This window comes from Yamadazyma tenuis, chromosome 1, assembly GCF_029203305.1.
Source record: "Yamadazyma tenuis chromosome 1, complete sequence".
Classification (NCBI taxonomy): domain Eukaryota; kingdom Fungi; phylum Ascomycota; class Pichiomycetes; order Serinales; family Debaryomycetaceae; genus Yamadazyma; species Yamadazyma tenuis.
The window spans coordinates 1,281,890-1,307,105 of NC_089461.1; the positions used below are offsets into that span (position 1 = coordinate 1,281,890).

The 25,216-nt window shown below is 39.7% G+C and overlaps 8 protein-coding genes across 8 annotated transcripts; 5 read left to right on the top strand and 3 right to left on the bottom strand. All coding sequences in view use genetic code 12, as the record gives it.

Annotated features, from left to right (window-relative positions):
* Positions 1–1,445: 1,445 nt before the first annotated feature.
* Positions 1,446–3,026, top strand: MET3 (Sulfate adenylyltransferase; the record flags this gene model as incomplete). The annotated part of the gene is made up of 1 exon (XM_006688816.1): positions 1,446–3,026. One exon carries the CDS (start codon positions 1,446–1,448, stop codon positions 3,024–3,026), a length of 1,581 nt encoding a protein of 526 aa, XP_006688879.1.
* A 332-nt stretch (positions 3,027–3,358) lies between these two features.
* TFC3 (RNA polymerase III transcription initiation factor complex subunit) lies at positions 3,359–6,946 on the bottom strand (the record flags this gene model as incomplete). The annotated part of the gene is made up of 1 exon (XM_066157491.1): positions 3,359–6,946. The coding sequence occupies one exon, from the start codon at positions 6,944–6,946 to the stop codon at positions 3,359–3,361; it is 3,588 nt and encodes a 1,195-aa protein (XP_066013588.1).
* A 322-nt stretch (positions 6,947–7,268) lies between these two features.
* On the top strand, positions 7,269–8,030 carry EFM5_1 (Protein-lysine N-methyltransferase efm5; the record flags this gene model as incomplete). Its single annotated transcript, XM_006688818.1, has 1 exon — positions 7,269–8,030. The coding sequence occupies one exon, from the start codon at positions 7,269–7,271 to the stop codon at positions 8,028–8,030; it is 762 nt and encodes a 253-aa protein (XP_006688881.1).
* Positions 8,031–8,210: 180 nt separating this feature from the next.
* Positions 8,211–9,126, top strand: EFB1 (Translation elongation factor 1 beta; the record flags this gene model as incomplete). Its single annotated transcript, XM_006688045.2, has 2 exons — positions 8,211–8,290; positions 8,577–9,126. 2 exons carry the CDS (start codon positions 8,211–8,213, stop codon positions 9,124–9,126), a joined length of 630 nt encoding a protein of 209 aa, XP_006688108.1.
* A 1,300-nt stretch (positions 9,127–10,426) lies between these two features.
* On the top strand, positions 10,427–12,124 carry PSN45_000638 (uncharacterized protein; the record flags this gene model as incomplete). The annotated part of the gene is made up of 3 exons (XM_066157492.1): positions 10,427–11,873; positions 11,937–11,953; positions 12,110–12,124. 3 exons carry the CDS (start codon positions 10,427–10,429, stop codon positions 12,122–12,124), a joined length of 1,479 nt encoding a protein of 492 aa, XP_066013589.1.
* Positions 12,125–14,793: 2,669 nt separating this feature from the next.
* PSN45_000639 (uncharacterized protein) lies at positions 14,794–17,598 on the top strand (the record flags this gene model as incomplete). Its single annotated transcript, XM_066157493.1, has 2 exons — positions 14,794–16,195; positions 16,580–17,598. 2 exons carry the CDS (start codon positions 14,794–14,796, stop codon positions 17,596–17,598), a joined length of 2,421 nt encoding a protein of 806 aa, XP_066013590.1.
* A 1,774-nt stretch (positions 17,599–19,372) lies between these two features.
* On the bottom strand, positions 19,373–21,207 carry MNN13_2 (mannosyltransferase; the record flags this gene model as incomplete). The annotated part of the gene is made up of 2 exons (XM_006683517.2): positions 19,373–20,565; positions 21,198–21,207. 2 exons carry the CDS (start codon positions 21,205–21,207, stop codon positions 19,373–19,375), a joined length of 1,203 nt encoding a protein of 400 aa, XP_006683580.2.
* A 1,130-nt stretch (positions 21,208–22,337) lies between these two features.
* On the bottom strand, positions 22,338–24,797 carry PSN45_000641 (uncharacterized protein; the record flags this gene model as incomplete). The annotated part of the gene is made up of 3 exons (XM_066157494.1): positions 22,338–23,223; positions 23,393–23,793; positions 24,009–24,797. 3 exons carry the CDS (start codon positions 24,795–24,797, stop codon positions 22,338–22,340), a joined length of 2,076 nt encoding a protein of 691 aa, XP_066013591.1.
* Between the last annotated feature and the right edge of the window lie 419 nt (positions 24,798–25,216).

Here is a 25,216-nt window from a genome sequence, read left to right on the forward strand (position 1 = left end):
GCTTTGTAAGACTCTACAAGGCTGGTTTTCTTAGGTGGGGGGAGCGGAAGGAACCTTCGGATGGTACAACAATGTTCCGGCAATTAGTAATTGAACATATCTCTGGATCGACCTGAAAATAGATCTCAGGCCAATAGTTACATTGAAGACCATTGGTGCTGCGCACTCAGCGATCACTCCAACTTCTCCGGTTCTAGCATACTCGGGATTGTCCAGACCGATTTACTTACTAATTGGGGTGATTCACTTTTCTGGCGGCCTTCGACGGGCAAGGTGCGAAAACTAATGCCATAGTGGAGGTATTTAAGGTGCAGTTGGATATTCAATTTCTAAGAACGAACATTGCTCACCATTCCAAGTTATGGATGGAGGACAGATCATACTAAGTGACAATTTACAATTAATGTGCAAGTGTTGAGCTCCGGTATCGCAATAGCTAACGGCTGCTCACTAGGAACAATGAGAAGAACCTAAATCTACCTAATCCTCCCCCACGTTTCGTGCGTGTTGACGTATTCGCCTGACCGATTCTTCGCGTTTGGGTATCATCAGGATGCTTGTGGCCCCAGACGAGGCATAAAAAACTGAATCTATCATTAGAATCTAGATTAGCGTGGGGGCTCGCGTGGGGGACAAATGTTCAAGATTAATTGTCTCTCTTGCGCGCCTTTCACGACATTTTGTTCAGTGATTCCCAAGTAGATAACCCATCTCTCTAGAATGAATGTCGCATGAATGTCTTCAATTTCTTTACAGCTATTTAAAATTCTTAACCAGCCTTATTGAGATTTCGTACTTTGATTATTCAATATCTCTACCATCCAAGAAAAGTATCAAAGTTAAGCACTTAAGAATTTCTGACTCAATACAAAAAAATTATTGGCTCTACTTATAGATAATATTGAATCATTAGGTTCATTCGGGCAAGAAAAATTACCCATAAGCAATGAATTATTCTAAACGGATGGTGAGATTTTGTAGAGACTAACTGAGTTTTAGTGAAGGTAAAACGTAAAATAGATGATGGCATTAGTGAAATTGAAAAGTGTTAAGAACGAAGCTAAATATTTGATAATGCGACATTTATTTTAGGGGGGTGCGCTACCTGTACCTGAACATAAACTTCACGAAATTATTTTGCAGCCTTTCCAAGCTTTTTCCGCCACAATACCAAGCCTGGGCTTTTTACTCTACCCTGATGTACTTTCCCTTCCTGAGTGTCTCTGATTAACACATGCCCAGACATATTACTGCTTAATTAGGGTAGCTGTGGCCTTATTTTTCTTGTGTTTGCCTCTTGACTCAACGAAAAGCTATTTTGAAGACTAAGTGAAATTTTTTTGTCAACTCACGTGCAATTTAACAATGATTACAATATTGCATTTATAAGTTGAATTTAAAAACTTTTACTATTTCCTATTCATATCTTTAAATTCCATATAACCATGATTCTTCAACCCCACGGTGGTGTATTACAAGACTTAGTTCTCAGAGATGCTGGTATCAAGCAAAGGTTAATCAACGAGATTGCTTCTGAGGGCTACAAGAAGTATATTTTGACGGACAGACAATTATGTGACTTGGAATTGATCTTAAATGGTGGATTCAGCCCTTTAACTGGCTTTTTGAACGAAGATGATTACAACTCGGTTGTCAACCATATGAGATTGGCTTCTGTTAAGAATGAAGAAGGGAGAGGCTTATTATGGCCAATACCAATCACCTTAGATGTGGATGAATCTTTCGCTAAAACTGTTAAGGTTGGTGAAAAATTAGTCTTGACGGATTTAAGAGATGACAATAGTTTAGCGTTGTTAACCATTGAATCTATTTACAAACCAAATAAGCAACTCGAAGCTGAAAAGGTTTTCAGAGGAGACCCAGAACACCCTGCTGTTAAGTATTTGTTCAACACCGCTGGTGACATCTACATTGGTGGTTCTATTCAAGGTTTGAGCTTTCCTAAACATTATGATTATGTTGAAATCAGAACGAACCCTACCGAGTTGAGAGAGCAATTTCAGAAAGCTGGTTGGAATACTGGAAATCACAAAACTGTGGCATTCCAAACTAGAAATCCTATGCATAGAGCTCACAGAGAATTGACCATTAGAGCTGCTAAGGATTTGGGTGAAGATGGTCACATTTTGATTCATCCAGTTGTGGGCTTAACTAAACCTGGAGATATTGATCACCATACTAGAGTCAAAGTCTACAAGCAAATCTTGAAAAAGTTCCCAGAAAACTTAGCTAATTTATCTTTATTGCCGTTAGCCATGAGGATGGGAGGTGACAAAGAAGCGTTATGGCACGCTTTGATTAGACAAAATTACGGTGTTGACCACTTTATTGTTGGAAGAGACCATGCTGGACCTGGTAAAAACTCCCAAGGTGTTGACTTCTATGGTCCTTATGATGCTCAAGATTTGTTGGACTCTGTAAAAGATGAATTACCCATCACGATTGTTCCTTTCCGAATGGTCACATACTTACCAGAGGAAGATAGGTATGCTCCAATTGACACCATTGACTTGAAGACTACCAAGACTGCTAATATATCTGGAACTGAATTGAGGCAAAAATTGAGAGACGGTAGTGAAATCCCAGAGTGGTTTTCGTATCCAGAAGTTGTTCAAATCTTGAGATCCACCAATCCTCCAAGAAAACAACAAGGTTTTGTTATTATATTCAACAACGGTAAAGGATTGAAACAATCTGATTATATTTCCTTCGGATTTCAATCTGTTCTTAATGAATTAAATTCTAACAGAAGAATTACCAAATTGGTCGACAATAATGACCCTTTCATAATCAATGAATTGGTCAAAGCTGGATCTGGTGTCCTTGTTTTATCTTCTAACATCGATGAAATCACTACTACAGTTGGTGCCTCTAACTCTGTTGTTGTTAACGTGGATGAGAAGGAAGACAAGGAGAATCATTTCAACTTGAATTCCAACGAAAGAGACTTTTCCGAATTCATCGCTACTGTCATTGACTACTTGAGAAAACAAGACTTCTTGTAAATTAAAAGTTTTCCTGATTTTTAGACTATTTATTAATTCATTATTCATATTCAATTTCAATGAAAAGCTTCAAGTTTTTGCCTCTCTAGGTTCAAACTCGATTTTCATTGTTTGCTAACATCTCCTTTACTCACTTGAAAGGTTCGAGTTTCGTGATATCTCATTAGCAGTTTCCCGCTGTCATTTTGTTCACTTCTTTGAAGGCTAATGTATAATAGAAAGCTTTGACACCTGAGTATGCTTAGATTCAGACTACAAGATCCCTCAAGCAATCACGATGTTTTGGGTTTGCATGAATCATTTTTACTGTCCATTGGCACCATTTCTTCATTTTATCCAATAATCGAGTACCAGTTATTCTGGACCCAATAATCATTATTTCCTCCTTCATTAATACATTCACTCTCCTTGAGCCAGTTTAAAACTTCTTTGACATCGCTCGAAGTCAAAACCGATTCAAATTTGTTCGATATATCGAAAGAAAGGACTCCCGGCCTGAAAACCATGTACCAAAGAACTGAAGCAACTATCTTTATCCAGAGATCCGTGTTTATTTTGCCATCCAAATCCAACCACACGTGCGAACAAGCTCGCCCTGTCGGAACAGGAACTTGTTTCGTCGCTTGCAGCTGTAGTTTATTTTCGCATTTGACTATAATGTCACAACCGAGCTTGGTTTTGTCGACCAATCTTGACTCATAGCCAACGAACCTGTGGGGTTTGTTGATATGAACCAATGAACTCTCATAAAAAGATACGGATCTTAGCAAACTTATCATATGGCCACCTTTGATCCCTTGGGATAAAATGATACCTTTACTATCTTGTGCAGCTGTCTCTATGTTATCGGAGAACCTAGAAGCAGCTCGCAACATTTGAGGAACAGATTTAAGAGGTACCAAAGAATTTTCGAACTTGTCTGTCAAGACGAATGACTTATCTGTGTCCTCGATACCACTGTATACAATTTCTTTGTCCCTGATCATCGATGTCAATACATATTGAACTTTATCATCACCGTAAGGTTCAAGGATATTCAAAACTGCCCTGGATTTGAAGCTTGACTCGTCAGTCATACATAAAGCTCTCAAAATTGTTTTAATTTGATCGGTTACTTTATCTTTTTCTTTTTCTCCCTCTTTCTGTACTTTCCAATTGCCTTCTTGGTAGAAAACATGACTGGCAACTATCACTTCCTTCTGTCTCATTGAATTACTAACCATTTGCTCATATGGAATTGGATGCAAATCTTTTGTCTCTAAAGCTTCATAGTTCTTATAGTTCTCATTCAGTTTGAAGTATAGACTTTTCAGGAAATCACCGAATCTCAAATTGTCCACCTTTTCCCAAAGTTGTAGAAAGAACTCGAAGTTGATAGGTTCTTTTAAGTCTTCCAATCCTACTGTTCCATCATTTACAAATTTTCTGATGATAGCTTCGAACTTTTCTATGGCTTTTAATACAATAATAACACCTCCAATTTTCTTTCTTACTGATGTCCACTTTTGTTTCAACTCCTTACCAGTAAAGTTCAAAAAGAGTTCTGCGAGATATTCAAAATCAATCAGTTTAAAGAATGTCCGGGAGATCACGACCAACTTAAAGAGTTTTGATTCATCACTTTCGGTGAAAACTAGTGGCCTTCTTCTTGATGAGATGGTGCTACTCTCTGTTTCACTCTCAGGCCCTTTCTTGATGGGTTTAGTCCTTCCCTTGAACCTTGCACCTACATATGTTTTCAAAGGATTGGTTATTTTCGTGACCTGTGTTTCGCCAACATTGTTAGGATTCACTTCATCGGACATAGTATTGCTTCGTTCGAGCTTAACTCGAGTTTGACTTTTGGCTTCATCGATTTTCGTTGTCCTCATCCTGGAAGACGAAAGATCAGTCAATCTCTGTCTTCTCTTGTGTACTTGAGTCGAGTAAAGGGTCACATCAGCTTCAATGAACTTCCTATCAGTAAGGGTTGGATAGAATCTTTTTCCATCATCAGCTTCACAAAGTTTTTGAACCTCTTCGATCTTTTCCTTCATCGGCTTGAAATTCTCATCTTTAAGGATTAAAACTTTACGGGTAATATTTTGTCCTGATCTCACAGTTCGGACATCTCTCGATTCTACAATACCAGTGTGGACCAATATTGCAATGTCCCTCACCAATGTTTTCATATCAGTCGATGTGGAATTGTCTAGCTTCCGGTCCAAGGATCGAAGAAGTTGGGCAGAAGTGAAAACTACACCACCAGACTCTTTTATCAATTCAATTAGGGCTTCTCTTCTTTTTATGGACTTGATTGAAGATAAGTTTGAAGAAGTGGATATTGGTGTCGAAGAAGACTTTCTAACTTCCGGTTGGTAAAAGTGTGGAGGTTTCAGTGAAACTGAAACTATATTAGAAATATTTTTTTCCTGTTTTGCATCTTGTCTTATCGAAATTGACGGTGTCTGTGGCGACTCTTCGTGTTTCTTTCTTTTTTTCGTAACTTTCCTGTTTTCATCTACCCTTCTTTTTTTTCCTATCAAAGAATCAGACTTTATCTTCCCTACTGAAGGTAAGGACTTCCAATCCAATGATATAATATTAGTTGTTGGCCTTTTTTTAGAAGAAAGTGAGTTGTCCTTGATTTTCTCTTTGCTGTCACAGAAATATCTGTAGAATTTAAACTTACCTTCAAAATCATAGCTTCTAGATATAGATATGCCTTCATAAGGTTCCTTGAAAGTTTGAAGTCTTTTGTCTTCATCATTTTCTTTAACAAATGTGGTGATGCTATCCAAAATCTTAACGAAGGGCTTGTACTCAGAGACACCAGTCAAAGAGTTGCACAAATCCATCGAGCTTGGAGGAAATTCAGGCAAAGATATGTTGTGATAAAACTGAGTACTAATAGGAAACACATGGTTTAGCCTAGGCAATGAAACTGGCCCCTCGTCGTCATTCTCGTAATCATTTTCAATCATATCTGAAATATCCAAATGATCGCTGTGGTTAGGAATATCTTTCAAGAATCTAATGCAATATATATGCAGCAATTCTTCTGGTTCTCCTTCATCTCCATCATTTCTGACTGTGCTTCCTCCTAATGTACCAAAAGAAGCTGCAGACTTGACCATAACCTTTTCCAAGTAACCTTTTTTATATAAGGACATAACAATACCACGGAAAAACTTTGCCATTGACCTACTTGTTCCAAGATTAAGCTCATGCTTCAAATCTGATAGGGACCGCAATCCATTGGGGGCTTGTTTGACTTTTTGAATAATTATATTTCTTAATTTTTCTGCATCTCTTGAGTGGTTTATATCGTCACTGAAATCCAAAGAGTTCAGATCAGTCTTATCATCCACAAAACTTGAGTGAATACACAAGCTAGTGTGTTGAGAACTAGATTTATTATAAGCGTTCACCTTGAAGATGAACTTTAGTTCCTCAAGCTTTCTCAATCTGACAGACACGGATCTTGGATCTTGACCAGTTATCTTGTTCAAATCAGAAGCATAAATACCACTTGGGCCATGCTTTGCTATTTCACATAATAACTGGAACGGATATTCACCCAATTGGGTTTTCAACTTTTTGGAATAGTCCTTCCCAGTCAAAAATTTCCATTGGGTTTCGGTACTTGGGTATATCCTTAAATTTTGCCCATTCACTCTTTTAGACATGAAACTTTCATAATCCTCATCTGGATCAATCTGCTTATCCATCTCCCATATAAATAAAGCTCCTTTTACATCCTTATTAAAGAATAACCACTTCCATATGATTTGTTTACTAAACAAATCAAGTTCTGAGCTTTTCAATTTCTTGGAACATATATTCCATAAATCATTGGTCGATATCCCATTATTCCCTGAAAATGCAACCTCTTGGTGGATATGTCCAATTAAGTTACTTGGTGTACATGAAAACACCATCTTGTTAGACCAATCCACAGGTTTCCTACTCTCTAATAATTTGGTTATCTTGCTAGTGCGATTCTGATGGCTGGTAAAAGGGTGAAGAATGTGAACTCATTTGTATCAAGTCAATAAAATAAATGATGACCACCTTCCAATGATGGTTTCAAGCTATTTTTGAATATCAGCACCCCTGAGAAGTTATCCTTCTGTTCAAGAACGATTTTGAATGTTAGAAGCTTCAATATTAAACATCAATTCATGCGTGTGTCTACCATGAAATCTCCTTTGGGCCCGCGATAGCCATCAGAATGTAAAATCTTTTTTGACTAAATTAAATATGGAATTTGACAATGATGAACCCATAACCTTATCCGCACATGCTTTAGCTGCATTGCAAGAGTTCAAGGACGAAGAAAAGAAAAGATTGGAAGTCTTTGAGCAACTTTACAAAAAGTCAGAGGAAGACTTTGATGCGAAAAACGAAAGCCAACCAACCAACAACCAGCCAGTAAGTATTGATAGTTTTTCAGAAGACTGGCAGTTGTCACAGTTCTGGTACACTGACGAGACCTCAAAAATCTTAGGAAAAGCTTTATTGGAAGGAGCAGATGAAGATACTGTTGTCGTTATCGCTAGTGCACCAGCAGTATACGCTGCAATGATGAACTTCAGCAAAGAAGAGCTTCCAACTGATAAAATTTATCTATTAGAGTATGATACCAGGTTCAAACTCTTGGCTGGTGACAAATTTTACCAGTATGATTACAATACACCAAATGCAATTCCGGAAATCTTGAGACATAAATGTCATAGATTATTGATAGATCCTCCATTTCTAGAAGAGGAATGCCAGAAGAAATCTGCAATGGCTGCTAGAAAAATGCTAGTTAAAAATCATGACTTGAAAACAAAGAATGGAGATTTGCAGTTCAAGTTAATCTCTTCAACAGGAGAAAGAATGAAAAGCATTATGGAAGAAACATACCCTGAATGCCAGACGACAAGCTTTTTACCTGAGCATAAAAATGGATTGAGCAATGAGTTTAGGTGTTATGCTTCGTTTGAATGTAGCCAATGGACATTCCAAGACGATTTATAAGTTTTTCCTTCACTAATAATATCCCTGTGTCTTATTTTGCAGCTCATCGTAGAACTAGGTTCTGAAATTTACGCGTATACGTGTATTAAGTGTCATTATACCAGATATTTTTGCCTCATTGCGAGGACACCCAACGCTGAAAAATTTTACAAATTATTGATCTTTTTCTTTCAATACAATATGTCTTTTTCTGACTTTACTAAAATTGACTCAGTCAAGTCTTTAGAACAATATTTGGCTGACAAGTCTTACATTGATGGGTATGTTTATTAAGATTGATATCAATCATGTCATCTTTTAACAGATTTGACTGGATAAAATAATTTTCAATTTCAATTTGGAGCAACAGGTAAGAGCTCCTTGCAGTTCCTTTTTATCCTAAACAATATGATGATCGCAATCTTTGGTCCGTGTTTATGAGGTGGATTCAAGACCCACCGCATGAGTGACAAAGGAGATTAAAATAACGTATCTGATAATTGAAACGTCCAGTAAATTAAGTGACAATTTTGAAAACTTCTGATTGTTATACTAACATGAATTTAGTTCCAAAGCCACTCAAGCTGATGTCACTGTTTACAAGGCTTTCCAAAAGGAATACCCACAATTGACCAAATGGTTGAACCACATCTACTCTTTCGCTGAAGATTTCGAAGTTTTGCCAGCCGGAACTGCCCCTGCTGCTAAGGCCGTTGAACAAGAAGACGATGATGATGTTGATTTATTTGGTTCTTCTGATGATGAAGTTGACGAAGCTGCTGAAAAATTGAAGCAAGAAAGATTAGCTGCTTATGCTGCTAAGAAGGCTGCTAAACCTGCTAAGCCAGCTGCTAAATCTATCGTCACTATGGATGTCAAACCATGGGACGATGAAACTGACTTAGAAGAATTGTTGGCTAATGTTAAAGCTATCGAAATGGATGGTTTGGTTTGGGGTGCTTCACAATGGATTCCAGTCGGCTTTGGTATTAAAAAATTGCAAATCAACTGTGTTGTTGAAGATGACAAGGTCTCTTTGGAAGATTTGCAGCAACAAATTGAGGAAGATGAGGATCATGTCCAATCCACTGATATTGCTGCCATGCAAAAGTTGTAAGCACTTTCAGCTAAATTCTAAATACGAGTAATCAATATTAATAACGCAACTGTTCGTAAGTCACCGAATGTCGTCGCTAAGCGCATATCAGTGAATAAGAGCTGAGCGATTATTCTGCTATTAGCAGTTAACTCAGCTAATTCTTTGACTCTACTACACCCATCCCTTCACTAAAAGTTTATGTATCTTGACTATAGCGTCAAGAAATATGTAGTGCCTAAGCCATCATGAATGTGTCATATTGACCTTCGATAATCAGTAAACAAATAACCTAAGGGCTTCTGAAAGGATCACTTTTAAGCAAAGCTAAAATTGATTTGATTACAAGCATGTCAAAGGTTATTATGAAGTCAATGCAAACACATAATCAATATTAGAAAGCTCAATCATTGAAAAAGATATTTATAAATGTGAACACAACGAGAATATATTGCTTGTGTCCATATGCTGGTGATTTGCATGAAGTCAAACCAACTACAAGCTCGATTTACAGAGCATTGAGTTCCAAGGCTACCTCATAAAGGGTAATTTATTATTTATGAGATTTGCGAATTTTGAACATATTGACTGAGAAAACTGCCCAGCAAGAATTTACAGGTAAACCAATATAGCCTGCTGAATCAGACAGCATAGAAATTCACCTTGATTCAAAAGATCTTTCTAGCAAAACGAAATAATCAAGCAAGAAACTTAATCTTTTCCTGAACGAATTGTACTCCTGGAATTTAAACATGTCAAAACTTCTGCGGTTTCTCTACAATTAACAAATGTCTTGAGAGGAATTGAGGAATACCTATTACTATCTTTTTTGCAGACAACGTTACTCATATAGTTTATTTCTTTAATGAACAGTATTAAAGATGTCTGAATATATGGCTGTTTGTAGGCTCTAGAACAAAGGAGTCCCAAATTCAAGAGTGACCTTACAATGGTGGCTGCAAAACTAACACACGCATGATACAATATCAGGTGTGGTAGGATATCGAAAGATACACCTCCTGATATATTTAACAAAGACTAGCATCTCTGAATGCTTAAATGTTTAGTTAATTACTTGGGTGATCCGTCTTTGTGCGCTCATGTGGTTATCCTGTTTGTGGATCAGCACGAGTATATACAGAGTCATTGTCTCATCAGTAGAATTTCTCTTCTTCCCACTCTTTTATTTCCAAGTTTGTTCTTAAAGAGTTTGAATTAAAACCTTTAAAAAAGAACCCTGAAATATATCCCACTTACGCTTCACAGCCCTAACCTTCTAACTTCGTGAGAGCCAGAAGCCAGGATAAACTAAAAATTCAAGATGATGTTTGTCCCAACCAACCACAGATCCGTTGAAACTGATTTTCATTTCAGTATCAATGTAAGCCACCCCCAGTTCAACTTACCACCAAAGTCAAAGTTCCAGCAGTTTATGGCCAACATAAAGGAAACCTTCATTCATCCCAAGTACAGAGGTCCCAAGCACAAAGTCAAGAGAATCAAAAAAAAGCTGTTGATCCCTCAACACAAAATTAATCATCACAGATCAAAATACGAAAACAAGAAAAGGGACTTTAGGGAAAAGATAGCAAATGGAAAGGACAAAGTGCATGCCAAGAAGGAGAAGCTCTTCAAACGTTTTAAGTATGCTAAAACACATGTCAAGTGCTTTTTCGCTTCTGGCACAAAGAGGATGAGTCGGATCCACAAAACCCAAAGCTTGAGAACTAGAGTGATGCTCCAGCAAAGAAAGTTGAGCTGGAAGTTTAGAGCTGATTCAAAAAAGATGAAGGCCTTGATTATTGTCAAGAAATTGAAGGCCCTCATCAAATCTTTTATCAGCTCAAGTGCATACGACTGGCATTCCAGGGTTAGAAACTTTCAGAGGAGAGTTTCTAAAATCAGGTTAAAGTTTAGAGGCAGGAGCTACAGGCTCCTTGAAAACACAAATATCCAGCTCATGATATTTGTGTGCAAATTCAAGGGCATCTTTAACTGGTTAAAGTTGTCCATTCTGCTGCTGATGAGAAAAATGTGTTCCTCGATGTGCCAGATATTTGCAACCGCGAAACGGAAATGTTCTCACTTGCGGTTAAAGTTTAGAGACAGGAAACTTAGGCTCAAAGAAAAGTTGAAGACCTTAGCCAGAAAGGTCAGATACCTCAGGTCTTGCATCCAGAGAGTTTTCTTATGGCCAATGGAAAAGATGGTTTCTATGATCAAAATATCGATTAAACTTATTGAAGAGAAACTTAATCGGTGGGGTTTAGATGATAAGAAAATGAGATTTGATTTCTTTGTCAATGATTTCAAGGACACAATTCAAACTATCAAAGATACCAAATATCGTTGTCAAAATCTCCTCGAGTTTATTATAGAAGAGATTCAGTTGGAAATTTGCTATAGGAGAAGCGAGATTCCGCAAAAGTTGGAGGGCTTCGAATCAGTGTTATCTGAAATGCGGAGACATATCGAAGTCAGAATTTCGTATCGGGTTCTGCATTTCAAAGTGAATCATCCACGTTTGTTCAAGTTCAACTCTTATTTCAGGACGGGATTTGAAGCTACCCCAAGACCATTGAATGAAATTGACAAGTTCTGGATCGATTATAACAAGACTAGATCCAGGACATTTAGAGATGATGATCATCACGTTTCCTACAGACTGCATCACCTATATACAGCAGGTAGAGAAAGAACCTTCCCAAGGAATTTGAAATCTACTCAATTTGAAAATCATGCTGCGCTGATCCATCCTGAAAATAGTTGTGGGTACAGTGTTTCCAGGATGAATAACACACCTCCAATATCCGAATGTCGCGACTAGGTAGTTTTCAATTTCGCTCCTGTCAGTTTTCAATATCGCCAGTAGAGTAAGGTAATGACTTATGCACAGATCCTGGATATCGCGGTGTAAGTTTATGAATGACGGTTGTAAGGCCCCCTAATTACGTGATTTCATATATAAAAATATCGTGTATTGTATACTAAAAAAGACCTATAGAGTAAGTCTCAATGACTCGAAGAAAATAAATGAATTTCGTTCCAGCCTCGGAACGAAATTCGTGGTAGAAAATTAAAAATGGCGCACTGCAAACAAAGCAAAAAGCGCACACCGTAACAGATTAATATCGCATGGCGAGTTGATGAATATCGCTGTTGTACTAAATCAATATCGCAAGATGAAGTCGTTTTTGTCGTATAACGTGGACTAAAGAGGCTTCTTTTCCAAGCACGTAGAGAAGCAGTTTTGGGAGTGTTTGATACTATTTTGTATATATTCAAGTGGTACAGAATTTGCAGCCTCTTTGATACGCAATGAAAGAGTCTCTCTTTGGAGGAGCTTTTCCCTCTTCAACCTACTTTTTACTTGGTACCAGAATTGTTCAATTGGGTTTAACTCTGGAGAGAATGGTGGGAGATAAAGTAGTTTATAGCCCCTGGCCTGAATGATTCTTGAAATGCTTTGGTTCTTATGGATACTAGCATTATCCATAATCAAGTAAGCATTCTTCATAATAGGATGCCGGTCTAAGGTGTTCATTAAATCAAGAAGGAATTTCTTATAGTGCCCTGTAACGGTGCCTCTAGAGGTGTCTTGATTCTTTTCTTCATCAATCTTCCGTTTCTTATTCAGCGACTGGGCTTTTGGCTTCCTCAAACTCAATTGAACTACCCCGTGGTAGCAAACAGCGCCTAAAATGGTTCTGTTTTCTGATCTAGTGGTTGGTGTCTTAACTATAGGCGTTTCTCCTCTAGTTGCCCAGGCTCCGGAACGTTTCATGTTAATGTTGAAACCGGCCTCATCGATAAAAACACAATTGGAGCAATAGTCAACGTCAGAGTTTAATACTTTGGTTACAAAATCAAATCTTTCCTGGATCTTCTTCACTGAATTCCTTTCAACGCTCTCTTTACGAGCAACTTTGAAGCTCATAGTGCATTCGTCTTTCAAAAAGACATGTAAGGATGACTTGCTGACCTTGAGATCCATGAAAGACTCACATAATCCTTCCATCATGTCGTTTATAGTGGAAGATGGATTTTGATCAATGAGTTCTTTCAAATACTCTTTATGACTTTCGTCAAGTTTAGATATGGCTGCCTTTCCTCTTGGCTTGGGTTCCGGTAACACCTTTTCTTTCGATTCTTTGTATTCCTTAACCCATCTCTGTGCATTCCTGGGTTTTATGCCCAACTGCTTAGCAATTGATGCAATAGAGCACCCTGGCCGCTCAATCCAGAGGTCGAAGAACTGTTCTCTATCTTTAGAACTATAGAGATGATAGTTACGGGTGCATTCCTTCTTTGCTTTCACAGGCTTACTGCCCTTAGGAGTCTTGTCTGGGTCATTACCTGGGTCATCGCCATTGTAAGAATTTGGAATCAGTCCCAGATTAGCATTATGTTCAAATTCCCTCCTTACCTGTTCACGATATTGAGTCAAATCTACTAAAGTCTCGAGAGGAACACAATCATCAATATCTCCTTGGTCAATTATTGGATTACCTGCTTCATCCACCATATTGTTGTCTCCATCGTCATAAACGAATTGGTATTCTGTTGTCGCTTCTGTCATTCCTGAACTGATCAATTGACGATATTCTATAACCCCCTAATACGATATTCAAATTTTTGAAGACAGCACTTTATAATACTTAAGGTGCGAATAGTGAAAACCTTCTGGTGCGATATGATTGTAAACGGGGCGAGAAATTAATTTACAGGGCTATGCGACATTTTTATCGAGCAGAGTACGTTAAACATTAGTGAAGAGAGCGTTATACAAAATATTTGGATCAGAAAAATCGGTGGTTCAAGTTACGACAGCATATGACTACAAATGTGATAATTTAGAAGCCAGATTGCGATATTATAAAAGTCAGAAAACGTAAATGAATATGTTTGGTTACGTTATTCAACTTCATAAACTGCGCTATTAATTATATGTGAGTTGCGACATTCGGATATTGGAGGTGTGTTATTCATCCTGGAAACACTGTACTTAAATTCACACCTGCCCAGTTAATGTACACTTTAATTGAGAATAAGGCGAATGTTTGCATGTTGGTAGAGAATGTAATTCCTTTTTTGAATTAATGCACCTTTGAAAGATAAAATATTACCACATTGAGAAGGAAATGTTCTTCGGCCATAAGACGGTGCATCCTGCTCTGACTTTCAGTTCCTCCCCGGCTCAAAAATGTTAAACCGATGACCATTTTCGGCCAGTAACATAGCAAGTAGAAAAAGAAATGGCAGGTTGAAGTTAAAGTTCATCTCACCTAGGGAAAAGTCGCTATCTTTCGAGAAGTTTCATTTTTTAAGGTCATTATTAAGGTTTTATTCTTATGTTGAGCTTCTTATTGAACATACCTTTCAAATAAAAGACTCCTTCCTTTGGTAATGCGATCCCCAGAAAAGCAATAATTTAATAAAGCTTCGTCTCGTTACTTACATATTTTACTGTTCTTTGGGTGGTCAATTTGTGATGCTCCCTAAAAAGGGGTATTGGGCTCTTTCCATTGATTATGAAGTTCCCAAAGCAATATCAAGGGAAGTTGACCCTTCCTTCTCTAGAATTGCCTAATTAAGGACGCTAATAAGAGGTAGTAGTTATTGACGATAATAACTGAAACGTTGTCATATAAAGTAGCTTCTACTTTTTCATTTTGCCAAAAAAGTAAGATGATTTTGATATCAATAGTATTCTTGTCTTTCATTGCTCCGCTTGTTCTTGGAATATCAGGATGCTCACCTACGTCCACTGAAAGTGGACTTATGGTTGATTACTATGACCATGCTGCTGTGCTCAATGGTTCCTCAACTTATTTGAGCACATTAGATGCCATGACTCCTGACTATACAGGTTATGGAGTGTCAAATATTGTTTTTCTGATGAGCGGAATCCTGGTTGGGGATTACGGAAATGTTTATGGCCGAAGTACGCTGGTCGATTATTTTGGTTTGAGACTTACGGGGTATTTTCTTGCCCCGGAAACGGGAACTTACACCTTCGAATTTACCCTTGCTGACAATCAAGCATCGTTGGCCCTTGGTGGAGTTACAGATACCCTTGACTGTTGTTCAAGCTCCAGTAATCTCCCGGTAGACAGCTCCGTTTTTGCTAGTTTGCTAGATGCTACTGGAGCAGTTGATACCACTGCGGTAACGGTTAGTCTTGTTGCAGGTGAATACTACCCAGTGAAGATTATTTACTACCAAGCAGGACCTGGGGTAGCCAGCTTAGAGCTTTCAGTAGAGTATCCTGACGGTGTAACTCATACCACTGACTTACCTTGGTACTACACCAATGAGACAGAACTGGAGTTATGTACAACCACTACCACTACTAATATTTGGACTGGATCATATACTGAATATATTACAGTGACAGGTTCAGATGGTGATGTGACTGTTACTAAGGAGGTACCGGAAACAACAACCACCACTACTGAGGTGTGGACAGGTTCAGGAACTACCACGATCACTCACTACCCATCCAACCCAAGTGATCCCGTGACTATTGACATCTTGACTCCCGAAACTACAACCACCACTACTGAGGTGTGGACAGGTTCAGGAACTACCACGATCACTCACTACCCATCCAACCCAAGTGATCCCGTGACTATTGACATCTTGACTCCCGAAACTACAACCACCACTACTGGGGTATGGACCGGTTCAGGAACCACTACCATCACTCACTATCCATCCAACCCAAGTGATCCCGTGACTATTGACATCTTGACTCCCGAAACTACAACCACCACTACTGGGGTATGGACCGGTTCAGGAACCACTACCATCACTCACTATCCATCCAACCCAAGTGATCCCGTGACTATTGACATCTTGACTCCCGAAACTACAACCACCACTACTGGGGTATGGACCGGTTCAGGAACCACTACCATCACTCACTATCCATCCAACCCAAGTGATCCTGTGACCATTACCGTTTTGACTCCTGAAACAACAACGACAACAACTATTCCTGGATCCGTCGACACGACCTTTACTTTAACTCCTTCCAACCCAAGCGACCCTGTAACTGTTATCGTTGAAACAAGTCCTACTCCATCAAGTACTCCGCTTACCAGCACTGTTTTACCAAGTACACTACTTACCAGAACTTCTTTGTCAAGCCTGTCTTTTCACTGGACAAATTCAAGTACTCCGATATCATCTTCTAGTACTTCTCCTATGGTAATATCATCCAGCGTCTCTTCTGCAGCATCTTCAAGCGTTTCTTCTGCAGCATCGTCAAGCGTTTCTTCTGCAGCATCGTCAAGCGTTTCTTCTGCAGCATCGTCAAGCGTTTCTTCTGCAGCATCGTCAAGCGTTTCTTCTGCAGCATCGTCAAGCGTTTCTTCTGAAGTTTTATCTCCAAGCACTCCTGGAAGTATTTTCACCACCACCACTTATTGGACTGGTACTGACACAACTACTATTACTACTACTGGAACAGACGGTAAAACGACTGTTTTGGTTGAGACTCCTGAGCCAACTACCACGATTCCATGGACTGGTTCATTCACATCCACCTACACCACCACAGGACCTGATGGTCAACCTACTGTGGTTGTTGAAACTCCAGCTAGTATTTTCACCATTACCACACCATGGACTGGATCTTTCACTTCGACTTACACCACTACTGGTCCAGATGGTGACAAGACGATCGTGATTGAGACTCCAGAACCAACTACCACGATTCCATGGACTGGTTCATTCACATCCACCTACACCACCACAGGACCTGATGGTCAACCTACCGTGGTTGTTGAAACTCCAGAGCCTACCACCACGATTCCATGGACTGGTTCATTCACATCCACCTACACCACCACAGGACCTGATGGTCAACCTACCGTGGTTGTTGAAACTCCAGAGCCTACCACCACGATTCCATGGACTGGTTCATTCACATCCACCTACACCACAACTGGAACTGATGGTAAGCCAACTGTGGTTGTTGAAACTCCAGAACCAACTACCACGATTCCATGGACTGGTTCATTCACATTCACCTACACCACAACAGGACCTGATGGTCAACCTACTGTGGTTGTTGAAACTCCTGAACCAGTTGTCACTGAAAAAGATGTCACCACCATCATTTTGCCATGTACTTGCAAGGAACCTTCAACCACAACAACAACCGGTGATGATGGTAAGAAGACCGTTGTCTGCAACATTCCACATTCACTAGTCTCCACTGTCGTGGTCACCGAGCCATGCACAAATGCTGCTGGAGATTCTACAGTCACAGTCTATACCACATTCACTGTCGCTGCTGCTGTGACTGCTAACCCTACTGAAACCGTTGCTTCAACTGGTGCTGAAGGTAGTGGTTCTAAAGCCGCTTCAGCAGGTAATGGCTCTGACACTGGAGCACAAGACGTCTCCACTTTTGAGGCTATGGGTTCAAAGAACTCGTACACATTCTTGGCTGTATTATCCGCTCTTTTGTGGATTTCATTTTGAACTGACCCAAAGGAACCTAGGAGTGGTTCTAAGAAACAAGTTTGTTTTGAATGTTTGGTTATTATAATTTCTCTTTGTCTGGTTCTTTCGCTCGCCATAATCTGGTACTGTATTAATAAATGATTTAGTTCTTCGAGTAGAATATCTAGTTCGGACACTGGACGAAGAGCCATTCTGTGATCGAAATTATCATTTTTCAAATGGCTTCGGTTTCAAGAGAAGCAGGTAAACAACAGCTTGTTTCTATGACTTTGGTTATTTGTTATGAGAGAGGTGGCAATACGACCAGCGGAATTATGACTATGCCTGTGATTAAAATTTCGTGGAATCGTGTTTTCCTTTCGCAATATCACAAGACAATCGCTTATAACTTGGTTAATTTGGTTTCATACTCTTCGAGTGTGACCATATCATAAGTACTTCCAAGTTTGCTTGCACACATCACCATACTACCTGGTTTCCATCTTAGGACAAGAGACGGGTGTGTTGGAACCTACTCTCGCATAGATTGAAGGGTTCTCCAATCCTTCTTTGGTGAGCGATTTTCGAAGTGCAAGCTAGAGCCAGTCGACATTTTACTTTTGTTTGAGTACGAGGAAATACTGTACGCGCTATGCCTGTAACATAACCATATCTTTGAGCTCTGGGTTTGACAACATGCACTTGCGTACTAATGAGTTTTCCATTTTACACAATATCATTTGGGCGTTTGGGTGTTGAAAGTCTCTGAAGTATTATTAATTCTCTCGTTTTCACTAAGAGTTCACACAGGGGAAATATGACTAGTGGATAGGGGTAGACGGGGGGTCTTCTGTACACTGCCTTTTAGTCAGAGTTTGCCGATTAGACGTATCATAACCATATAATCTCATTCATGTTTTAGTCAGTTATGCATATAATAGAAATGATGTTATTAATTAAACAACATGATGATATTACCTCTGCCCAGCTCAGAATATTCCCAATAAGGCTACTGGCTGAGTAAAGGACACTATCTGTAAAAATTTGCCTTCAAAGACTTAGTGAATCACCATGAAATGAATTGCCCCTTTGAGGAAGAAAATATATTTTGGCCAACAATAGGCTGGAAATCATCTTAATTTTTGTTTATATGTTGATGACGCCTTGGAGTATTTAACAATGTCTATTGTTGTTATTGTATGAATTGTCTGTTTATCCGTTCTACCTACCATGGCTCAGATGGATATCTGTAGACGTTCCAGTTGTATTTGCAGGCTCTCGTAAACGGTGCGGGCTGTAGACTAGATTCCTAGCAATTTGTCGGCAAGTAGAGCAAGGTAAAATAGAACCTCTAAGAAAACAGGATTACATGGATAAACAAACTAGTAACCGAACTAATCAATTGTCGTATTTCATCATATCCATAATCTAATTGATTTAGTGAATATTAAATTTAATAGTGAAATAATCTATTGATTTTCAAAATGTGAACGGCGTCAAGTCAACAATCTCGTGATTCTCTGAATAGTTTTGGAGTGAGCATATTGATGGAGATTTCCGAGTTTTTAAATATTCGGCACAAATGCAGAGTTCATCATGGAATTCATGGAGTTCATTCTTGGTGCTTTTGAACTCATCACTTTGTAGCTAGCTCCAATTGGCATCTGAATCCATAGTTACACTATGACTGAATGTTCTTCCTCATAAAGCTTACTAAGAATAGGAGCAGCTAGCAATGCGCATCTGGCAAGTGATATATGATTTGAACGCTGGCTATTGGAAACAATAACATTTGTGAAATACTCTACACAACTCACTCATTTCCAACCCAAATGTCACCAAAATAGGAGGACAAGTCTATAGAGTCCTGATCGAACTCAAACACTTGCCCCACTTGAGTGTTATCTTGTCCATCAGAAGTAAGTCCACCTATTGAAGAGTATGCACACCATAAATAACTGTGACAATATCCACCTTCCATGTGCCAGCCTTCTGCTGGCTCTTCAACTTTGTTATCAGCACGTGTTACCAATTTTCCCATGAAGGGAGGAATAATAGCGCTTTTAAGTATTAAAGATCCTTCGTAATACTCTTGCATGGATTTGGCGTCCTTTAAGAACTTAAAGTGCTCTTGTTTCTTGACTTCGGCTTCAAAATCAACAAGATCGCTTTTCCCACAGAACTTGAACCCTGAGTTAAACCACACCAACTTTCCATTCTCATTGATGTGTCCTGGATGAGGCGAACATAGTTCCTGGGATTTCTTATGGTTTCCTTGACTGGTCAATCTTTCCTCCTGGCTAGTAATAGTCCCGATCGACGCAGCGAAATTCTTGTTGAAGTGATAGTCTTCGTCACCACTGGCGGCAAATCCCAACCAGAATATCTCTTTGTCTCCATGAACTCTGGCGGTAACAGGCCTAAAAAAGTTCATTTGGAGCATTGTCAATATGGAGTTGAAGTGTAAGTGTCTATTGATTAGTACCACTCCACTTTCCATGAAATGGCCCATTCCGTCAAAGAACTCCAATCCAAGAGTCTTCTGGGTGATTATGGGGATATCAAACATCAATGTGTCCAAAATCGAAGGAGTAATCTTCTGAAAGAATTTAGTATCACCTGGTGGTCTGAATTGGGGAGCGGTTCTATCCTTGAAGAAGTAGGCTCCCGTAGATATGTAGTCCTTCAAGTCGAAAAATTCGGATGGACTTTGCAACAATATAGTATCAGCATCAATTAACATGAATTCCTCAAATGAATTGAACAACGTTGCTAGGAACTTATTGGCAAACCGCTTGAACTTATCCTTGAAGTTGTCGTGAATAGCGTTGTACGTATTGACGAACCACACTTCTTGCTTTGGTAATCCACTGTCTTGTGCAGTGAGGTAGTCGGATGGGAAATGCTTGGAAACTTTGTGGAAGCTTTCTGGTAAGTCCACCATTTTGTTTCTAGCAGCGGCGACTATTTTTGCTTTGGTATCGTCACTGAGCGAGTCATAGAAGACTATTTGGATTGGAAAGTGATTGTTCAATGCTCTTAATAGACGAATGAGTCTTACTGTATCGTCTACATGTTTGTCTCCGGTGGGTGTATGGGTCAGAACTTATGGACCCATACACCCACCGAAGTTCTGACCCATACACCCACCGAAGATGCCGATCTGTCCTCATACGATACAGACAAATATAATCCCGAGGTTTGGTATCTTGTGATACACACCTAAAAAAGAAATATTTGACCCGTCTCCACCATCCAATTCAGCAGCTTTCCGGCAGATTTACAAGATGTCTGGTATTGCTACCGTATTTGGTAGAGACGGGGAAAGAGCACGCTTCTTGAACCACCTCATGTTGTTGGCCTCCCCCTATCGCCCTATTTCACATCACTATAAAAATCTCAAGACAACTAAAGTGGATGGAGACATAACCTAAATAATATATGAAACGCAGATTCAAGGTCAGCGTCAAGAACACATTTTCTTTGAAGCTCGGGTTATCAAAAAATTAACATTAATTATGGCCTATTGGCGGCGGAACACATACAAGTCTCGTTTACCAAAATAACTATTCTCTATCCTACAGTTATCACGTCCCTACTTCGTTATCAAATGTCATATTCGGAGAATGTAGGAGTACCTGCTGACATTTCCAGTAAAATTTGTATCAAGTTTTGACGTCGGACGACTCTGCTATTCAGTGTTGGCCACATATTTATGATTGCGAAGGAGAATATTGGGGAGCCGCAGAAACACTTAACATTCTAGATAAAATGAACGGGCATGTCTCACCATCTCGAGAAGTCTCCATAAAAAGAGGATCTCTTCGATTATGATGTTCTGTCGTCCAAATTAATTGAAGTTAATGTATTCTAAGGAATCGTGAGAGACCTTTGTTTCGTGCACCTACCGGATATTGTTGAATACAAGAAGACGCTGTGCGTCTATCGTACTACGAGCTTGGATGAACAATACAAATATCTATTTTTTTTTTTGTACATGAAGGGCTATTGTTGTCCACAAAAGTATGGAAAAGGAGGTGAGATAAGAAGCACCATTCTATTTATTGGAAGAGGCCAGTATCAACTCAGCTGTAACTACTGCAATGTTTTAAAAGATACCCCTCCCCGCTTTCCCATGTACTACAAACCACTCAAGACTTTTGACAGCAATCCTGTATCTAATTATGAACAAAGCTTCTATCTTTAGAATTCAGTTAAATTTGAGCGATAGTACAAATCCGATGCCGAAGCTGGGAAATAATCTTGATGTTACTTCTGTTCGTGTGAGGGTAAAATAGGTATCGAGAATTGGTTTTAACACGTCGCCGTTAGCTGCCAATTGTCCGTGCGTGTAGCAGATTCTTCCCGGCGAGGGATAATACAGAATCAGTTGGGCTGGTTCACAAGTAAAGAATGCTCCAGTTTGGTTGACTCACAGCTACCATTTAAGTCGACTGGCCTACATTTGATATATTGGTGACTGCGCCTACTGAGGTTATTTTGGTACAGATGGCATTAGTATATATTTGATATAATACAAATATAACAGAAAAAGGGAAATTAAAAATGGTAAGTGTCATAGATCAATTCGGTGGGTGTACAGTCCAGAAGGCCAGAATACCAGTACGAGAGAACTTGGACAGAAGAAAAAGTATATTAATACAGTACCAGATCATGATAAGCGAAAGAACTTGACAAAAAGAAAATATAATAACCAAACATTCATAAACAATCACGTTTCTCATGTGTAAATCATATCCAGGTTCCATTGGATTGATTCAAAATGAAATCCACAAAAGAGCAGATAACACAGCCAAGAATGTGTATGTGTTCTTTGAACCCATAGCCTCGTAAGTGGAGACCTCTTGTGGTGAAGTATTAGAGCCATTAGCTGCCGAAGCCACATCAGACCCACTTTCTTCAGCACCAGTTGGAGCAACGGTGTCAGCGGGGTTAGCAGTCACGGCAGCAGCGACAGTGAATGTGGTGTAGGTTGTGACTGTAGCATCTCCAGCAGCATTTGTGCATGGCTCGGTGACCACGACAGTGGAGACTAGTGAATGTGGAATGTTGCAGACAACGGTCTTTTTACCATCATCACCAGTTGTCGTGGTAGTGGAAGGCTTCTTGCAAGTACATGGCAAAATGATGGTGGTGACATCTTTTTCGGTAACAACTGGTTCAGGAGTTTCAACAACTACCGTTGGTTTACCATCGGTACCAGTTGTGGTGTAAGTTGAGGTAGTAGACCCCGTCCATGGAGTAGTTATATGTGCTACTGGAGTCTCAACAACCACAGTTGGCTTACCATCAGTTCCAGTTGTGGTGTAGGTGGAAGTGAATGAACCAGTCCATGGGGTAGTTATATGTGCTACTGGAGTCTCAACAACCACAGTTGGCTTACCATCAGTTCCGGTTGTGGTGTAAGTTGAGGTAGTAGACCCCGTCCATGGAATAGTTATATGTGCTACTGGAGTCTCAACAACCACAGTTGGCTTACCATCAGTTCCGGTTGTGGTGTAAGTTGAGGTAGTAGACCCCGTCCATGGAATAGTTATATGTGCTACTGGAGTCTCAACAACCACAGTTGGCTTACCATCAGTTCCGGTTGTGGTGTAAGTTGAGGTAGTTGACCCAGTCCATGGAGTAGTAGCAGTAACGACACTGGGAGATGTTACGAACGAAGAAGGAATACTGGGAGATGGTACTGGCGTAGATGGAACACTAGAAGATGGTACTAATGTAGATGAAGTGCTTGAGGATGAAGCTGGTGTAGAAGGAACACCTGGAGATGAAACTGATGTAGAAGGAGAAGCAATACTCGAAGATGTACCTGTGGATGGAGGAGTACTTGAGGATGATATCGGAGTACTTGAATTCAACCAATGAAACGACAGGATTTGAGTACTGGAAGTTTGACTCGATGAAGTAGGACTCGATGAAGTAGGACTCGATGAAGTTTGACTCGATGAAGTAGGACTCGATGAAGTAGGACTCGATGAAGTTTGACTCGATGAAGTTTGACTCGATGAAGTAGGACTTGATGAAGTAGGACTCGATGAAGTAGGACTTGATGAAGTAGGACTCGATGAAGTAGGACTCGATGAAGTAGGACTCGATGAAGTAGGACTCGATGAAGTAGGACTCGATGAAGTAGGACTCGATGAAGTAGGACTCGATGAAGTAGGACTCGATGAAGTAGGACTCGATGAAGTAGGACTCGATGAAGTAGGACTTGTCTCAACTACAACAATCACTGGGTCACTTGGGTTTGAAGGAGTTGAAGTAAAGGTTGTGTCAATAGTTCCGCGACTAGTAGTGGTGGTAGTAGATTCTGGAGTCTTCTTGATAACAGTGACTGGATCACTTGGGTTAGAAGGATAGATTGTTGTCTCAGTTGTACCAGAGCCAGTCCATGGTTCAGTAGTGGTCGTTGTGGATTCTGGTACCTCCTTGGTGACAGTAACATCACCATCTGAGCCTGTTACTGTAAAATATTCAGTATCTGTACCAGTCCATATAACGGTAGTAGTCGTGATAATTGGACATGCTGAGTTGTCGGTTAAATTAAAGTCATAGAAAGGGAAGTCGGAGGTGAGGTCTGTACCATCGGGTAACACCATAGAGATATTGAAAACTCCATCCCCAGAATAGCCGTTGTAAAAAACGATCTTGATAGGATAGTAGTAGCCAGCCTTGAGATCATACAGCTCAGACTCAGTTCCTGTGTCGGCGGCCACCCCTGAATTAGAGCTGACAAGCCAATTGTCGTCCGCTTTATTATAAGCAACACTATCATTACTACAACAAGCAGACATAGCATTACCGTCACCAACTGTCAACACACCAACATTGTTAAAGAATGCCAGAATGGTATAAGTTCCTGATTCAGAAGCATATATGTAACCGGTAAGTCTGACTCCAATTGCTTTTGTGTTAGCTATCGGACAGCTATATATTGTTGCAGCTCCACCTATAATGTCCAGGGAATAGTAAAAGTTAGGATCAGATCCCGTATTACCAGTACAAACAACTGAGTATTGGTCCATTGTTTGAAGAAACGATTCTAATTTAGAAGGGTTCAATGGAGTATCCACTTCCAGTGAGCTGACACTGAAGAATTCGGCCTTCAAGCCCAGAGTTGCAGTTGCATCAGGATCACATCCCCCAACTTCAATGCCGGCGACAAATATGTATGGCAAGATAGCCAAACCACTCAATAAGCTTGTGAGTTTCATTGGAGAAATTGAGTGCCATTATAAGGGTAATTTGTTGAATATATACTCACATGCTGACAAAGGGAATTACTAGAGATGGAAAGCCCTCAGTTTACCTCTAGATTGTACAGCCCCTGAGTCATAGTATTCTCAAAAGAGAACTCGAATCAAAAAGTACAATGACGAACCATCTCCATAAGGTTCATACTTCTACTTTTGGAGACGTGCTCGATAAAAGATATAACTTTAATATTGCGGTGAAAAGACGTCACCTTTCAAAAGGTAGAGACTTTTACCTATAGGAGACGACGTTTACTGCAAAGAGCCATTTGCTTTTCTCCTTATTGGGTGCCAAGCCAAAAATGACCATCGGTTTGAAATTCGAGATGAAGGGGGGAATTATAGTTGACGCAGTATGCAGCGTTATTAGACCGAATTGT